The sequence below is a fragment of the Rhopalosiphum padi genome, chromosome 1 (assembly GCF_020882245.1).
Source record: "Rhopalosiphum padi isolate XX-2018 chromosome 1, ASM2088224v1, whole genome shotgun sequence".
NCBI lineage: Eukaryota > Metazoa > Arthropoda > Insecta > Hemiptera > Aphididae > Rhopalosiphum > Rhopalosiphum padi.
Window position 1 is genome coordinate 18,156,029 of NC_083597.1, and position 20,710 is coordinate 18,176,738.

The 20,710-nt window shown below is 26.3% G+C and overlaps 1 protein-coding gene across 1 annotated transcript in view; it reads right to left on the minus strand.

The window, feature by feature from the left end:
* LOC132917150 (orexin receptor type 2-like) overlaps positions 1–20,710 on the minus strand; it is a 146,767-nt gene that overhangs the window by 37,794 nt on the left and 88,263 nt on the right. Inside the window, exon 4 of the mRNA XM_060977748.1 lies at positions 681–828. Coding sequence (XP_060833731.1) covers positions 681–828 — 148 coding nt within the window. The remainder of the gene's footprint in view (positions 1–680; positions 829–20,710) is intronic.

Consider the following 20,710-nt stretch of genomic DNA (forward strand, 5'->3'; position numbering starts at 1 on the left):
AACATTTTTAAATATATTTTTTTCTACTATAGTGTTACTACCAATATTCGTGTTTGAAATAGTTATTTTTGAATACAAAAAGGTTACTGAGAAAATGAGTTTCATCAGAAACATAAATAAGACATGTCATGGAATTATACTCGTCTCACTTCGTTCAAATATCACTGTAGCATATTGGAAAAACATTTCAAAACAAGAACAAATAATCGTAATGAAAAAATTGATTCTAAACGGATCTCGGTTAATACTACAGTTGTTATTTCTTCATAGATGTCTGACTGTTGTCGGAAGTTTTTTCTTTCCGCTTAAAAAACTATTGATAAATATCACCTCTTAGAAATACGTTTTCTAAATTCAGTTTCCGATCTATATATTTTTAAACTTTTGAACATTCTTCCTCACTTCATCCAGAATCTAATTGATTTGTTGTGGTATAAATTGTGGATAAAAAAAAGAAAAATTTGGGTTTTTTTTAAATCGCATGTTATAACATTATATTACTAGCCATTTTACAACTATAAGCATTTATGGAAAAAAATTACTAAAGAAATCATGGTAATCATGAAGTTAAAAAAAATCATCTCGTTCATATACCGGTGCCTTATTATACGGGTCACTCCGATAAAACCTACTGTCATCGTTTCCCTTTCTGTATCAAATAGAGTTTATTATTTTATTACCTGAGGCGAGTCCCACAATCCATATGATAATAATGGCGGTTCTGGCACGGCTGGTGGTAGATTTGAACTTTAAAGGATGACAGATGGCGTACCAACGGTCGATAGAGATTGACGTCAACGTCATTACTGACACGGTTACAGAGACAGTCTGTAAATATAAAAAAAAAAAAAAAATACAACAATATTACAAATAGCAAAATAAAAAAGTACAACGTACAAATAATCAGTGTCATTCAGTGGAGTTAATCATGTGGGGTTCAACACCAGTCACCAACAATTATATTTTAAAACAATTACGTGCAAATGTATAATACATAAAATAATACAATATATTACAATAATATATTGACATGGCCATCTCTACATGATATTATACATAGATATTATGCAGTTTAAGTCATGTCAAGAAATCTGTAGCATTATGCTAAAGTAGATTAATAATGTTTTTAGAATCATCTCCATGTTTTTTTTAGAGTTTATTGTAATATGTATATGTTATTGCGTGTTTACAATAACAGCCCATCAAGTAATAAACTTCTCTATTTATTTTTTGTCTGGACTTTGAAGTATTTGTTCATCCGCTTCAATTTACATAATTCTATTTAAAATAAAATGTACCTGTTTCAGTAAAATTAATGATTCAACTTTTAAAATATATACGTCAATTATTATCTTTATAAATTAGTGCGGCAACCTTTGATTTATATAACATATGAAAAAAAAACAGTTAAATTTATTTTAGGTTTTTTTTTAATTCAAAAAATACAATACAATGCAATGACAGCACAAGATTTTTAGGGAGAAGGGTTTAAATTATTAATGTATTTTTTGATCAACAAAATTTTAAAATATAAACAAATTCATTAAAATATGAAATTAGAAAATTATTATTTAAATTATGAACATATCAATATTTTTAAATTACGGTAATTACTTCATTTTAAATTTCTATTCTTACTACTAATTTGGATATAAAACAATATATATATATATATATATATATATACATATATACATAAATATTAAAAAATTAAAAATGTTTAACGTTTTATACTAATTTTATATTCCTTTTAGAAGTATTTAAAAACCATTTGATAACTTTTGCAGTTTCAATTTCAATATCTCTATGCACACTTATAAGGGCTAATTTTACTAATCTTTATTGTTCAGTTCTGTTTTTATAAAGTCTTGAAGCATTTTAAAGTGATTAATGATGATGTTGATAGTGAAAATTTTCCCATCACGCCATTTAATAATTAAAAAATTGACTGAAAACAATTTAAATTGTTGAGACAACGTATTAAAAAATATTTTATGGCCTTTCTTTTTTTTTTTTAAATCTAGTTCATTTCATTTGCAATAATAAAAACTCTGCTTCAATAGCCAGTGGATTCGAATTAGAAGTACAAAAGTCAACATAAGGTTTAATAATTTTATTTTTTTGATAAATATACAATTTAGGAATAACGTTTTGCAGGCTTTATTAGAATTAATATTATTTTTAATTTAGTTGTAAAAAATGATTTATTTTTGAATTTTGATTTAAATACTTCTAAATTAAAATTCAAAAATATTCTTAATGGGACTGTTGATTTTATTATTGATGTATTTAAAATTAATTCTTGACATAGTTATTTCATTATTAACTGATTTTAATATGTTAAAAGATGTATTAAATAAAATTTACAACTCTTCATTTACCGTGTTCACATAATTTGTCATTGAAAATTCGGACATATTTTTGATATGTTAACATGTTTCATAAAGATCACAGTTTACTTTTGGTAAAAGTTTGCAAAGGCACATAGTCAGATAAAATAAATCACCAGCTACGTTAAAGCTAATAACAAACTCGCTTTTAATAATAGCATTAAGTAATTGTAAAGGTTAAGGTTTAGACGAAGTATCACTATCATGATGGTTCTCCAACTCTTATTCCAACGTGTATAAAACTGGACAATAAATTTGAACGAATCTTAAGAGTACATCATGGTTTTCAACTCACCTCGTTTCACACGTTGAAATAATTTAGATTTATATTTTGTTCTTAATATATACTTAAGAATATTTTGTTTTAATATACGTATATGTACGTTGAGTTGATGATTGAGTTGAAAAAAGTTAATAATGTTAAGGATTGAATTAATACAATTTCGAAATTGAATTGATATAATTGCAATACATTAAGAATTATCTATAATCATGTTTGAGAAATATAAAATGAGAATAAAAGTTACTGATGGGGAACAAAGAGGATGAGACAGTGAGACACGTTGTATGTGTGTATAGTGTATACATATAAAGCCTTTTTTGAGGAAATTTACTTCCTCCACTGATCCACCAAAGTATTATTCGATGCCATTGAAAATTATTACTTTTTATTTAATGACAGGATAATATATTAATCGTCCAGCTGAAGGTTGGCGCAAACACGAACTTTTTTTTTTTTTTACTTACATGTTTATACTCGTAAATATAATGAAACCTGATCGATCGGTGATATTACTACTGCGGTTAATTCATGTGACATTTTGAAAATATTACTATGAATGTGGGATGGATGCAATATTCTATGTTGAAATCAAAATCGGCAATAGTAAAATTGTCCTGATTGCAGTACGTACCTACCACGTAATTTTTACTTGTAATACATACGAATATTAAAATAAAATATTTGCATCTATTCTATCTTGTTTGTTTACAGCAAGTAGATACAGTATATAAACAACGATTAGTTAATATTATGATATTATCATTTATAATCAGTTACCACCCATATTTTTTTTTGCCAAATTATTCGCAAACCTGCACTTTTAATAGGAAAAACACACACGCACATTAATGATACTAAAAAAAAATTGTTACAGGTCGTATCATTGTCATCGTGTTTACGACAAATAAAATTCCACACACAATAAGGCGCGCGTCCATCACGGTGTAAATAATGAGGACGTATTAAAAATAAAAATCGTTTTAAAAAAGTAGGTACTTCATAAATTTACATGATCGTTATAATATTATATCGTCATTATTATTCACCACCTTCCTCGTCCAGTTAAATATTGGAAGTATATATATTATTTTAATACTTGGTACGATTGAAATATCGACCGACTTTACGCTTTAATAATATTTAATAATAATAATAATGTGTCACATACACGTGATTTATTAAAAACGAGTTAAAATATTTTTAATAAAAGAACTAAAAGCATGAACCAAATTTAATATCACTATTTTCCTCGAAAGTTATAATATATTTTATCATAATTATAGTATATCCGCTTTGCATATTATACACGCATCGACCGTCACACGCAGATTCGATTATTATTACAACTAAATAACATAGGTATTAATAAATCGTACCTACAGTACGATTAAACGATTTGGTTACCTATATAATTGTACATTATGCTAGAACTAGTAACAACAGTAGCTTTTTAAACATTAAACTTTATAAAGGTGAAATATTGCCACGAAATAAAAAAAAAGTTATTCACAGTAACTAGAATATAAATTATAATATACAGCTTTGAACTTGTCGGTTAGTATTTAAATATCTAAAAACTTTAAATTTTGTTATTTTTGTTATTTTAAATTGAATTGCAATTTGACGTCACTTAAAACGATACGTTTTATATTTGTAATTATTATGTGATAATAACAATAAAGTTGATGACCCTAGAACAGAGTTCCTCTTTATAATATGCAGTAGAAAATTAACAATATTATTTATTACCGATTATTTTTTTTTGAAAATGGGCCATCTGTTTGCCATTATCTGATGTATTCAAATTCAATGTATTTGTAAAAAAAAACTTTTTCGTTAAAAAATCTCCTAAGATTATTATATCACTTTTGATAAATTTGGTGCTATAGAACTTTCAATTTCATCATTCACAAAATCTACAGTTGTTATTTCGAAATTATTTTAATGAACATTATAAATTTGAATACTCAAAAACGTAGATGAAAATATATTGCACCTATTAATAAAAACAACAAGCTTTCATGCTACCTATATAATACTAACACACGTTCACTTTATCGGTACTCTTGACTTTATCAAAAGATCAACGATAAATATTTAAACGACTGACGCTCGGAATGTTTATTAGTTAAGTGCGCATCACATAATTGTCATGTGTAGCAATTACAGCTTAAAACACTATTTCGTTGAATGCTGTTTATGTCTGCGGTAACAAGCTTATGTAAATACGTAAAAACGTTTGTTTTAGAAAAAAAAATGTCAAGTTTAAATAAATTGGTTTTACTTTTGAATATAACATTTATTTTATTTGAACTATTATAGACGGGAATTTTTATTTACTTATAATATCAGTTGTTTCTGTAACCGTAGATCTCGCAGTCATACTTAAATATGAATTATTTTTAATAGCATCTCTAAAAAAACCCTTTATTCAATGCGTTGCGTTTTTAATTTCTTTTTTAAACATCCACTCAAACTGTACACGTTTAAACATTATTAATAAACAAAATAGTAATAACAATATAAAATATAAATGTAGGTAATATAAGTAAATACAAAAAGAAGTAATAACTTATAAATTATAATGTTATGTATGTAAGGAAACTAACTAAGACGACACGAGACATATAAATCTGAATATTTTCATCGATAGATTATAGAACTGCAAAGCTAACATGGTAGTCACTGTCTTAGAAATAATATTCTTAAAATATTACTGTGGTGCAATTACTGCGTACAAAGCTACCTATGATTATTTATTTTTATAACTAATTACTCGTTAAAAACCAATGACGTATATAATTAAATAATATACACCACTACTGAACATTTTTTTTTCGTATTTCAATTCAAATTATTTTTAACATAAAAAGAATTTAAATTAAAAAAGAATTTTCAGTATTTTTTTTTTTAATTTAATAATAAAGGTCATATGACCCTACAACTTGGACATATATTAGGGGTCCCTACGGCCCCGGCCTAAATAAGCTACTGATGACTTTTAATACATAATCAGTGTTTTATAATTTACTACATTATTATTTAAGTATATTATATTAATTAATAATTATTATTATTAATAAAGTACGATATTGCAATAATTATCTCAGACGGCACTCCGTGTAGGCAATTCAAGTGCATTTGTATTGCGATCAGTGATTTTATACGTACCTACTACCTTACACGTCATTTAACTTGTAATACTAACATATTATTAATATCAATACCACCACCAAGCTTACAGTAATCGGATTATTCAATCCCAGATATTAACTTCTCTTAAATCCCTTTGCCGTGGTACTTACTGGTATATAAAATATATTTAACACAAACTTATTTATCTTCAAAGATGGTTTTCTTGCATGTGAAATAAAAAATATAATACTTCTCGTGTATTATATACTTTTTTTTTTATCTTTTTTTTTGTAATCGTAGTGCTAACATTTTTTTCTTGGTAAAAATCATTATTTTCCATATTAATAAAATTTACTTTACTCGATCGTATAGCTGCAGTGTGTATACCACGTGTTATCGATGAACGATAAATAACTCTGAACGTAAAACTTTAACCTTCGAAGAAAGGTTATATACACATATTATCTGAAATAAATACATATATATACATTTAAAGCTAAGTGATTTGGGACGCGGATACAACCACTAAGTTTCAAACACGTAAACACACATATTGTACAATATACACTGTACACAGACTGACTTTAAATTCAATACTAAACTTTATCGTCCTCCACTGGTGACTATTTCATTTACGACATGACAGCTAAGCCGCTTCATTGTAGATCGTTGCGAAAAACGAATATGCGTTACGACTACTTACTATGTTGTATGTTATTTTAATCCAATACAAGTATTAGCTCGGTGTACAAGTCAATACATATGCGATATAATATATGTATAATATAGATCAGTTTTTTATTATTGTACAATAAATATGACCTCGCCGTAATAAAATTAGAAATATACTCGCAGCAGTTAATAGATAGACATTTTGATACTGCTTCTCTCCCTTCTCAAATTAACTTTAGAGTTCCTGCTGGTTCTTCTAGATCAGAATTTCCCTTTGTTATTAATTTTTATAGCACTAATTATGACAAGAATAATCCATTTGATCGAATAATGCATCTGGCAAATGCCCATTCTATACTTCTACTTTATTCAGAGTGTAACAAATAATTATTAAGAATTTTATTTAACATTCAATAGCTTGCAAATTATATATAAACTTTCAAGTCTATTAAGTTCAATATTTCTTTAAATTTATATTAATTTCGTGTCAAATTATATCGTACTACTGAGCATCAGACCATTTATCAATAATAAATACATATGATAAGATTATATTTTTATTTCGGCGAGTAAATATGGCTAAAAACAATAAATATATTACATGATATAATAATAAAATATAATATTTACTTAAAAAACTCATACTATAAAAAACGCGATTAATATTTAATACTGATTTGAAAATATACCGTCAACGCAGTGTTTGTCAGGTTGTGACAAATCGCAAGTGCATTCATATTATTTAATATTAAAGGTGTTATAATATTAACATCTCGATTGTAAAATTAATTGTTTTAATTGTTTAATTTAATTGCTATAAAGGACAAAAGTTAAATTTTACAATGGCTGCAATTTTATACAATAACCAAATCGAATTATTAAATTATTCATGATACACATGGGTCCTGCACTCCAGCGTATCTACTTATTATTTTCAACCAAACATTTAGGATTACTAGAAAACAATAATTAATAAGTAATATTACTACGTTACGCGGTGTGTTTTGGTACGTGCAACGAAAACGACTACGTGGCTTATAATAACTCTACATTATTATTATTAGATTAACTCGACGTCTTTACTTCGAGTCCGTTTTTGTATAACACTCATGCATATTTTGGTTAATTTACATGGGACTGATTTGGTCTGACAGCGAACAAGTAAAAGGTATTTGAACATTTTCGTTATTTAATATATTAATTTTAAACGTTTTGCCTTCAAATGTGCGCGTGCATGCAACCCCCCGTACCTATTCTACCCCACGACGCGTATATTTAATATTATACTTTGGTGATTTATACGCATTATGCATATACGATAATATATAATTTGTGTATACCTATATTGTATGAATGTTAGCCTATATATTATATAATGTATGTGAGATGATATTGTATAATATAGGCGAGCTTGTGTGGATTACTACTGCAGAAAAAGGGTAGTCGTCGGCCTTTTTGTGCGCAACATGTGCCCGTAAATCACCTCACCGCCACCGCCACCGAAAATAAAATGCCCGTTCAATCGCACATAATATGTGGTCAAAACATAATATTTTATATATACACATACATATAACATACTAAAAAAAAATTCTTCACATCTACCTATACGACTACTGTGCATCTCGCGGTGGCCTTTATCCAGCATAATGGTATATTATAATTTTTAGGTCTGGGTCTTATATTTTGAGATGTTTTTTACGACTACAACAACCACGCGTGGCTTATATTGTATAACAAAATAAACTGAAAACAAAAGCCCAGGCCGGAAAAGAGGACCTGCATAAATCAACGCGTTCGAAAAACGATTACGAACGGAGCATTACAGAGGTTTTAACCATGCTTGCTTCAAATATCTTCAACGTTTCCGACGGTCGTTGGAACAGTTTTTCTTCGAGCTCAAACTACAAAGAAAATCGAAAACGACCCTCTTCAAAGTATCCTCTCGACACAATTTTTGATCTATAAATGTACTTTAGTGTATATAAATAAAAAAGCCACCACCATTGTATCGCTTTAAACTAGTTACTAAAGTGAATTTATGTACTTGTGGATTGCAAAAGTTTGAACTTGGAAACAAAATTTTTTCTAGTTTGGTTGTGATACGACCTACAATAGGCTTCAAGTACACAACTTAAACAATTTTTAAGCATATTAATAAATAATATTGATACTCATATATTTTGTTCTTAGGCTATGGTTAAGTATATGCGATCGACATAATATTATGCATTTTAAGTTATTAATTTGTGTTCATTTCTATTAAAACCGAATATCGACCACATTTTTGTTATATTCGATACAAAGAACATGCTTGAATACAATTTGTCTACCATTATTTCGTTGTCTCCCTGTCGATAACGTGTCATTTTTCTTGCAACTTTCTATAATAAAGCATTTTTTTCCTAATTAAATTCTTCAGAACTTTTGATGTTTGAGTGTTAAGATCTAATCCCAGATCAACGAACCATTACTGCTTACCGACTGTTGCCTACTTATCGTCATCAAATAAATACTGTATCCATTCATTACCGAGCGTATAAACTCACACTTCTATTTTTTAACATCAGACGTAATGTAATTCGATATATTAATTTTGAAACAATAAAAATTTAATTTTAAAATTGTATTATTAATTGTATTTTCAACAAAACAGCCCATTTCTATGATGAATATAGATTGAATGCTTAATTTTTAAATACATTAAGTTGGTCGATTAATAACGATACCTATAGGCTATAAGTGATGACTCATAATTTACTGAAAATAATATAATTCAATTTGTTCAATTATTTTACAAATTAATAAACATTTTTCTTGTTGTTATTTGACATAACAAATTAACAATAGTGGAGCAGAACAATTTTCGTTACGATTCATCTAAACGACAATTGACGTGCTCTTAATTATAGTATGATAATAAAATGTATGTATGTATTATTTAATTGTTTTACAATTAAAATGACGTTAAAAATGTTTCAAAACTGTAACCGCACAAAAAAATGTAACTTATATCGCGTTTTTAATATTTCTAAGAATGGAATACGATTGTTTTGTCTAAGTACACATTGTAATAAGCTTTTAAGTATTTGCATAATGATTTTTATTAATGTTATACTTATTGTATTTGTCTTTGGTTTGATAAATGTTTATTTAATAATTTAAAAACAACTACAGGCTTTTTTTAGATTTTTTTTATTTATCACACAATTAATTCGTCGCAATCAACGCTAAAAAATGTTCAGAAATTATACCTACTGACGTAGTACCTATGTAGATTACGTATTGTGATAAACACAATATTGTATATATACGAAGTGTATGCAATTTACAATATATATATATATATATAAACATACATCATAAGTATTAGGTACACACTTGTTGGAAACAATAGAGAAATGAATTATCTGGAAAACTACAGGCGCCGTTATAGTAATACGATCCAAAACGATATATTTTGTATACATTACAATACCTATTATTATGTTTTATGTCCGCATGAAAGCGGAGAATTAAAATTATTCACGCGTATGTTTTATATCGAAAACAATATAATAATGTAACGAACGGAATGAAAACAAAAAAACAAAAAAACAAAAACAAAAAGAAATAAAACTGTTTGCCGATTTGATAAATTAGTGGAATATAATATATACATATTACATACATATACGCACGTGATAATAATAATTATTATTTTATATAGTATTCATTACATAAACGTAACGTTTTTCGCACAAAAGGTGCACTTCAGTTTTAGTTTCCAGAGAATGGTGCTAACATGTCTGTGGCTGGACGATTGAAGAAACGTGAAAGGGTCGATGGCGATTATTATATACGCGTTTGAATTATTTGTGTGCACTAATGGACATCCATTTTGATATACACCAGTCCATTTTTTATATTATGTATACTAAAATGTGTGACAAAAACATAATTGTTACATAATTAAAAACAAAAATCCCGTTCTTATAAATACACAATTTATTTTATATTGTTGATCGCGATAGTTTTGTTAAAATATAAATTAAGTTCTTTTAATTAATAAGAGACATCATTCTTAATACATACATTAATAAGTGATTAAATTTTACTGGAGGAAGAAGAAAATACAAATTTTAAAAGCGACATACAAATAATTACGCGTGAATTATAGTATTCATATGTTTGCTTGTTATATTGTTCATTTCATGGTGTTTAAATCTGAATATTTTATCGAACATAGAGCGAAATAATAGCTAGTCGAGTATACAAGGATCTGCCATGACCAGAACTCCAACATCAATATTTTTTTTATTAATTGAAAAATTGTTTAACCGTTCACGATTATTTACATCATAATAGTTATTTATAAATATGAATGGGTGTATGTGTTAAGAGATTTGAAAAATATGCTTGTGGATCATGCGTATACCCACGGAATCTTTCGTAAAACATAATAATGTCATTTTTCGCTTTTTGTGGCCGGTAATTAACTACGGTATTGTTATTATGTAATACTGTTAACGCGTTTAAATTAAATCGGTCGTAGACAAGAATATTATTTAAAAATATTGTTTGAAATTACAAAAATAATTAAATGCCAACCAAGTGCAGAGTGATCTAACACGACAGACATTTCATTAATTATTTTAAATTAATTAGTCTGAACTCAATTTTACGGTACAACATTATAATATCACATAATATAGTTCTAAGAAATGTAATAATAATGATTGTCATCGGTATAAAATAATATGTTCAGTAATAAAATGTATTTGCCAATACTTTATATAAATACACATTGATTGAATAATATATATATATATATTAATATACATATATATATGTTACAAGCAAAGTGGGGTAGTCGGGCATTGTGCTCAATGCCCAATTTTACTGGTTAAAGTGAAAATAAAACACATTGCTCGGACATTGTGAACAATGATCGAATGCGTGAAGGGTAATGTATATTACCACGAATAAAACTATAGGTACCTATTGTAAAAAAATTATTATACTTATTTATTTATTATTATATTGATTAGATACAAGATACATGTTAATATACTAAGTAATCGTAATTTATTTTTTTAGTTTAATAGGTAACACTAAAAAATAGCTATATGTATGTATTACTTGAGCATGGATTGCTACTGTGGCACTTAGAGTTACACATTTTACCTGCTGCTTTACATTTACACTTTTTTGTTTGATGCTTTTGCTAAGGTTAGGTTGTTAACTAAAAATGTTATCGAACTGAGCTTATATGTCGATCAAGTCGACCTGGCAACCCAAATTCATTCCGAGGAGAGGATTGGTCGTACAATTAAACCTTTTTTTTGTAGTACTTCCTTTTTTTTGACATGTTATACACAAATTTAGATATAACATTATAGTTTTCCAAGTAATATTTTTATACATCAAATTTATGTTGTATATCATTCGATTATGCCCTCCGTGTCCAATATTTAAATTAATTTAATTTATATTTTCAAATATTTCTTCATTATAACCTTTGTACTTAAGATAAATTATAATAATATTTAGAGGGAGTCTATAGCAGTGGTCTTCAACTTTTCTGGACTCGTGACCCACATAAGCTTTGTAAAAAAGCTAAAATTGCTTAAAATTGCTAAAAAGAAGACTTATCGTGACCCAATTTTAAAACGTATGCGACCCACTGGTTGAAGACCACTGGTTTATAGCATACAGCTCTATAACAGGTGTTGAGTATACCTCATCATTGAGCAATGATGAGTATTAACAATTCTACATACATTATACAGTACATTTTTACATTGACCAAAATAATGTCGGGCAATCCAAATTGTCCAGACATTGTTATAAAATGACCAGTCATAGTAAACAATTATTACTAACTGATTACTTTACCCGAAATTGATGGGTACTGTGCACAATGTCCGGTCATTGTTGCACAATGCCCGACTACCCCACTTTGCCTGTAACATATATATGTATATATAATAAACGGAGGTGATCTATTTAACATAATGCACATATTATTTCAAAAAACAATATCGTTTTTGAAGACATTTCTTTTAAATAATTTTAAGTCGTTGTAAAACAAATAACAACATTTTTATAAAAATTATATTTGTTATTAGGTACTATTCGTCGTTATCATTTTTTGAGTTCTGAAACAGAATATTATTCGAAGTAATCGGATTTATAAAAATAAAATTTTGTAAAAATAGCTTATTAGTTATCAGTATTTTAAGTTTAGATGAGCGAAATAATGGACCAACATTTTAACTGATAACCCTCTGGCTTGGTACCATTCTACTCCGCTTGTAAAAACTTTAAATTTTTAAATATAACCTATAAGCGACTCGTCCAGAATTTAATTTTTTATATATCAAAGTACTCCCAAACATATTTTGCTTTCAAATGAGAAATTAAAAATGTATGTTTTCATTAAAAAAAAAATAACAATTTAAAAAACGATAATGACAAAATATATATTTTCAAAAACGTTAATAGCTATCGAAATAATGAATGATTTAGGTTAAATTCATCTTCTTATATTTATTTTATATTCAATAAAATAAACGTTTAAAAATCGTGATATTTTGATGCATATTAGGTATAATATATTACATTATATATTGTATATTTATAAAATATATATATATTTCTATACCAGGTTTTGAATTTTAATGAAAAATTAATTTAACAATTAAGTTATTACAAAGATGAAACAGGGAATTGCACAAACTTCCATGACACTTGGTTATAATGATACTGTAATGTAATTCTCATGATCGTTAATCGTTATTTGACTTTTTTAACATAATTTATTGTTGAAAATAACTGGAGTATTACACTAATATATTGTAACATTATAAAACAATTTTAGATGAAAATATTTCATGTATTCGTTTAAAACACAGTTTTCACTAATTAACATTTATCAGTGGTTGACGTGTATACGAAGTGATTCAATAAATGCATTTTTCTTAAATATATAAACAATAGTAACAATTAATGATAATAAAGCACATATATTATGATAATCGATTATTAGTTCATAAAGAATAGATATAAAAATTGAAAAATTGAATAGTAAGTTAAAACATTATAAATTGTTCTAAAATCTGCCAATCTATGAGCTTATTATATTATAATGTTAATTTGACACGGTTGAACGATTGTGGACTGGTTTTAATTTATTTCAATTTAAATTTGTTCGCGTCAAAACGTTTACATTTAATAGCATCTACATGATTTAATAGATTTTATGTACATAACTATAACATGTTTAGGTCACGTCACTAAAGATATAGTCACTTGTAATCTATTCATGTTCGTCATTTCACATAGGTAGAGATCAACCAACGCTATAATTTCAAACTCCACTTACTGTAATAAATACTATTAATAATATAATTTAAAGTGAATGTAGGTACTCTATCAATAAAGTACAAGAACATTAATCGATGTAAAATCGGTTTATGGTATTACACCACTATAAATTACAATAGTATTAATATATATATATATATTATATTATATACATTTACTGTTTAAAGTTTTATGTGTGTAAATATGAATCGATTATTCCACAATCCCATCGTTAAGATAAATTGTACATGTGGGAAATCAAATAACTATGAATAGTTTGCAGTACAGTATCTATTAATATATATATGTATCAATCAACAAGTCGATATAATCAATAATAATACATTTTGTAATAACAAATAACAAATATATGCTTTAAAATAAGAAAATCCATTTTTTACAACTTATTATTTAAAACTATTATATAATTTAATAACACCTAAATAAAAAAAATAAAACAATTTTTACATAAAAAATATATTTTTTAATACTGTCTGTTTATTAATAATGATGAGATAGTAAGGCTACTTCACAGTGGTATTTAGTGGTAATTAATATTTGAAACAAAATAATCGAACTCTACTAAAAATATAAATAAATAATTTAAATTTTAAGTATAATAATTATTAAATACATAATTATCATTTATTTGTATTTGTTTGGGAGAAATAATTTTATATTTGAATGTTTAATTTCAAAGTTATTTGCAATCCGTATTTTTTTAGAATAAAATAATCCAAGGTTATTGTAAAAAATAAATATATTCAACTATAATAAACTATAAGGTTATTTGAAAATCAATTGCTCTTTTCTATAACACCTTTTATATTCTGAGAGAAATGAATGTATTGATATTGACAATATTCGTTAAAATTACTTAAAAATAATTAAATTTTAAATTTTTATAAATTATAAGGCTTGACAAATAAATAAAAGGTTCCTATAAGTTATTTTTATTGAAACCCAAACATCTAACAATATTTTATTACAATTTTCCTAAGAGACATTCTAAGTTCAATTATTGAAGAAATTTTATATTTGAACGTTAAATAATTATTTTAGTTGTTTTTAGTGTTCTTGTAATTTAAAAATATTTTTAAGGACTTGAAACTTTTACGTATATTATTATATTTTATTTTAACTGTACAATGGAATTTTCAAAATATTTGGATTAATTTTAGACTGTTGTCTATAACGCTTACCGTATTAAAAATGGTATACTAAATAACTAAAATAACAACATAAATGTATAATAAAGTATACCTACTTAGTTATATATTCATATAGGTTGACAGACGGTATCTGCTTAGAATCGTTTTTCGTATGCATTGATTTAACGATTAATTAAAATTTAACTCATAGATTACAGTCATATTTATAAATTTGTAAATATACGTAAACTTTAACAACTATAGGAAAAAATCGAAATCCATACGCGTAGATAGGTGGATTCACTAATCAATTTAAAAGAATGTAGGTATAAGAGAATAAAACTTGTACAACAATTTAGATAGCAGTTAATTATGTTAGCCACTAGTTATACTTGCATGTGTGTTTAAACTGGTAATTTAATTAAATTGATTTAAAAAATATCAAATAATCGTTGTAATGATAAATAAAATTGAAAATAGAGATAAATCAGAAAGATATAAACATAGAAAATATGTGTTCCTTGGTTGTCTTATCATTTACAACTAAAAATAGTGTTGAAGTTATTAACATTATAGTATTAATTTAACGTGTCAAATTTGTTTTAAAATTAAATTAAACAATAAACTTACGTACTTACTACATAAAACGAACAATACATAATTTTGCTAACAATTAAAAACTGTCACCAAAAAAAATAATTGTTTTTTGAATTATGTTTTAATTATTGTCAAATTCGAAGAATGACACATTTAAATATAGTTACCTAGTGTTTAATTTCTAATTTCTATAGAAGTTCTAGATGGTAAGTATGTTGAGTTGATTTATTTCGCAAAAACAAATTGTATGTATATAATATATTTTTTATGTAAAAGTTAAGTGTATTGCTGATATATTCATTTTATTCTTAATTAGAAAATTTGTTACAAATATGATTAGAATAATAAAAACTGTAATTTGTGGGATAAGCGTTTTGATAACTGATTATGGCTACCACTAACCAACTTAGAAAATATTATATACAAAATACTAATGTGTATAATAATATCAATGTCAAAGCGGATCTATTATAAATTATAGTTATTATAACTAAGTATCATTAATAAAAAAATTACGATTTAATAAATTAGTATTATAACATTTATCTAATGACATATTAATAAGATTTGATATTATATACTATAGGCTTTTTCTAATTAAGTGGTTAGGTCAAGAAATTATCTATTCAACTATTTTCTTTTTCTTTTTTTATATAATTTGTTATTTGTCGATACACGTATAATATTGTATAATGACAACAAATAAAGTAAGTAAACACTAATAATTCTAAAATAAACCCCTTTGCTGCAAAGGCTTTGCAGTATACCTATCATTAACTAAAATGACAGATCCGATAAATCCATCATTAACTGATGAAGGTTTGTTACTAGTTACAATACAATGTCAAACGAACCGTTAATTAAATCGATTGAAATTTTTCATTTGAGATAAAAAAAAAGATAATAGAGATAATAAGATAATAATAATACTTATAAGATAATCCAATATTAATAGTATTAAAATGTTTAAGGTACCTATACGATGCAGTCTTTCGTTGCCGTGACTTTAATAATATTAATTATTGTGCAAGGCCTTAAAACACATTAAAACACACATTACATAACTACACGTGTAATTTTATTATTTATCATATTATTAATAATACAATTCCAATGCTAAATCGAAGACAGAAATATATTGGTAATAACCCCCTGATCCTCGTCGAAAAAACGAAATTTGATTTTGTGCTACATAAAACTATTGTTTTTAAATGGGATCTTCTCTAATTTCAGAAAAAATCTTAGACAGCATTAGAATGTGAATATGAAAGTAGAGAAAATAAATACGATTTAATTATGGAAATATAGTCTATACTTATAAGCCGGTTTACGCGTATTATAAGCAGTGTGAAATATAAACCCGATATGAATTAATTTATAAATTATATTTTTGATGTTGTATAATTATTGTTCAATGAGAGCCACAAGAAATAATAACAATTCAGTTATATGTTATATAATTAATTATTGGGGTCGCTATAAATACGTCCCATGTTTATTAATTTTTTATGTAAATTATGTATCTAATATATGTATCACTTTGCATGTGTTTTTTTTAATTTTCCGGGATAAAAATATGTACGTATACGCTTCAAAAATACCCGGGCCGCAATTTACGCAATACATGATTGAACTTACTTATACTAATTTATAATAACAGATATTTCTGATGAAGATGTTTACGTTCAAAAATCAGAATAAGAATCACACCATATACAACTTACATAAGTCACGACATCTGAATAATCACTTATCGACGTCATAAATGAACAATCATAAACTCTCATGGACCTACTTTCCCGAATTTATAATAACTTCGTTTGTACATTATAATTGTCCGCCCTGTTGTATAGAAGGCGTTGAGTATACATTGTAACCTAATCTAACATTTAATGGATGTGTTAAATTCGGATTTATCCATAAATTATTGCACGCAAAAAACTAAAAGTACCTACTGAAAGAAAAATAACAGAATAATAAATTCAACCATAGTTTTAAATACCTATGCCATTGTGTATAGTAAAATATATTTCATCATACTTAAAAGTAAGTCCCCGCAAATATTTTTGAATTACAACAAAACAACTAAAATCGTCTATAAAGACTTTAAATTCTCAATAACAACAACTTAAGAAGGATCGTCTGTTAAATTCCCAAACTTTTTAACTAAACATATTTTTTTTATAATAATTTAAAATAAACACAAACAAATTTAAAAATATATCCTCATATACCTCATATACATTTTGAATGATCTCTTCAACATTTGGAATTATGTTTAAATTTATTACGACCAATCATATCGTATATAAATAAATATTTTTTATGCTATATTCATGTTATACGCAGTACCATATTGTTATGTTAATGTATATGTATGTTGGCTGAACATTAAAAAGCTTGATAGTGTCGAGCGTAATACAAACTGTGCGTTTATTTATTTGCCAAATTAATTTGTAAGACAATAATAAAGGAATTTTATTTCACGCATATTTGAAAATAATATTTTCATATAAGGCGTTTAGCTGCTTGACAAGTTAACGACATTTTATATCATACTTGTTCCTATAATGTCTAAATTTGACATCCTTTGTAATATGGATTTATACACGTAGTTTTATTAAAGTTTATCCGACATAATATTTATGTCATGTATACCATGTAACCAAAACTTGGGTGTGAAAAAAAATGTGTTGGAAAAATAATTATAATACTAAATAACACAACACGTGATACTTTCTAGTCAGTAATCACGGGCAAGTAGTCATACGGATTAATTAAATATAATTATCTTAAAGGATTTAGTAAATATGTATAACATTTCATTTCAGTTTTTATTTTATTTTTAAGTTATATTGGGACAATACACTGTCACTATTTTTCGTGTAAACTATGTAGATAATATATTACCATCATAATATAACAAATAGTTGAAAATATTCAGCTACGTCATCGGTAATTAAGTAATGAATGAAATACGGTGACTAGATTTGCTAAAACAACATTATTTTATTTGTTGAATAACAAGAAAATTCTGAACACAGATTACGCAGGTTTACAGCCTACACGGAACACGGTGACAGTGCCATTATTAATAGACACTACTATGCCTAAATACATTCGTAATACAATATTTAATTTTAGTTTAAGTCGTCCATTCTGTTTTGTATAATTATTATAAATTACACGTCAAATTTTTATCTTATATTTTTCGACGAAGTACCTCCACTGGAAGGTCAATCACTCTATATTTCCTATGATGTGTAAATATTAACTATTATGGTTGTATTGTATATTATATTATTTAATTATTATAACATATTGCCTAATAAAAAATTATGTTATAAAAAATATATACTTTTCCGAACAAAATACCATTATATCGTATTATTGAATCCATAATAATATCTGTTTTTTTTTTTTATAAAAGTGTTATCTGCATATCAAGATAGTCAAAAAAATAAAATAAAGCTCCTTATTATAAATACTTATAATTTGTAAATATAATGTTTTTCTAAACAAATAAATCGACCGACATAGTAATTAAAAAATGTCTTATCACAAATAAAACAAATCAGTTATCACTTATGTACAACATGTTTTCCAGATTTTTGAGTCTAGAATAGACAAAAGTATATTATTAAGTAGATTAAAATTTATGAGAAGAAAAACAGTTTTATTATGCCCTATAATAAAACATGAGTTTCTCATAGTGCCAACTATTATAAGAAATCTTTGGAAGCGCGGACGTGGACATGTCGTTTACAAACGATATAATATTATTATCATAAACTATATTATCAAAAACATTGCCATGTCTTACTATAATGGTAATGTTTGTTTAACTAGTAAACACCTGAGCTTAACATCTAAACATACGTATTATAATATATCAACCAGATGTTAGGGAAAATATTTACATATATAGATATAGGCTATTTCCAATAAATATTATAGGTACAAATAAATATGTTATATCTAAACATGTTACGTTTATACAATTTTTTAGTAGCATTTAATGTATAAATCGTTTTTCATCGTGTTTTCTTTCTCATATCACGCGCGGTGACAGTGCGGATTGATTTATAAAGCGTTTATACATACATCGTGTTCGACATAGCTAGACTATTATAATACGTGTTTTTCCCGCCTCCAATATGACCTGCGTTACCGGACCGTATACTATAAATCGTCTATTTTTCTCCGGTCGTTTTTCCCGTTTGTGAATATTTACCATATTATAATAAAATGCAATCGTATTGTTGTACCACAGCGACAGGATTCAAACTTCTATATTATAAATTATTACTATTACGTACGACGTGCACGCGATCACCATTCATCACTGTGGTGCGACTACCATAACCGGCTTCCGTCTAAGTGCGTGTAAGTGTATATGTTATTTAGGTGAAGTCAGAGAGTGTGCAAGGTATGCGGACATGCGGTGGCATCCCTTTCTCAAAACAAATAAGTTTCTTACATTTTACATATTAATATAGGTAACCTGACAATTTCTATTTTATTTTAATCATTTTATTTTGTGACTTATGCTACTAAATTCAATACATAAGTACATATAATAATATAAATAATAATATTTTTTATGAAGGAATGAAAGAAGAGTGTTAAGATTTCCAGAAATATTTACACCCCTAAACATAAAGCTTAGATCCACCTGTGCATGTTATGTATTATAGACTATGAGTATTCGGTACATGGCAAATTCGATCTCCTCAACATAGAAATACAAAAATAATACTGCGTATATCATAGGGATGAATAGGTTCTCTCTTTATGTCTTATAGATATAAGCAAAAATGAAAAACGTCATGTAGACTGTGAATAAGAAAAAAATGTGTTACACGTCATTCGGTCTACAAATTAACAAATATTATCGTTTAAAAATTTGTTATACTTGTTGATGCATACATTTTATATAAAATGGAGGATATAACCCAAATTTTTAGGGGAATTTTGGAAGGAGCTTCAGAATATTTCTAATAAGCATTTGTAGTTTGTACAACCCTATAAGAGAAAATCATTAAACATATATTAAATAAGAACTAGGTATGCACAAATTGAATACAGTATATCACTTAGATATAATAATTTCCACGACTGTATTCCTGTAATAA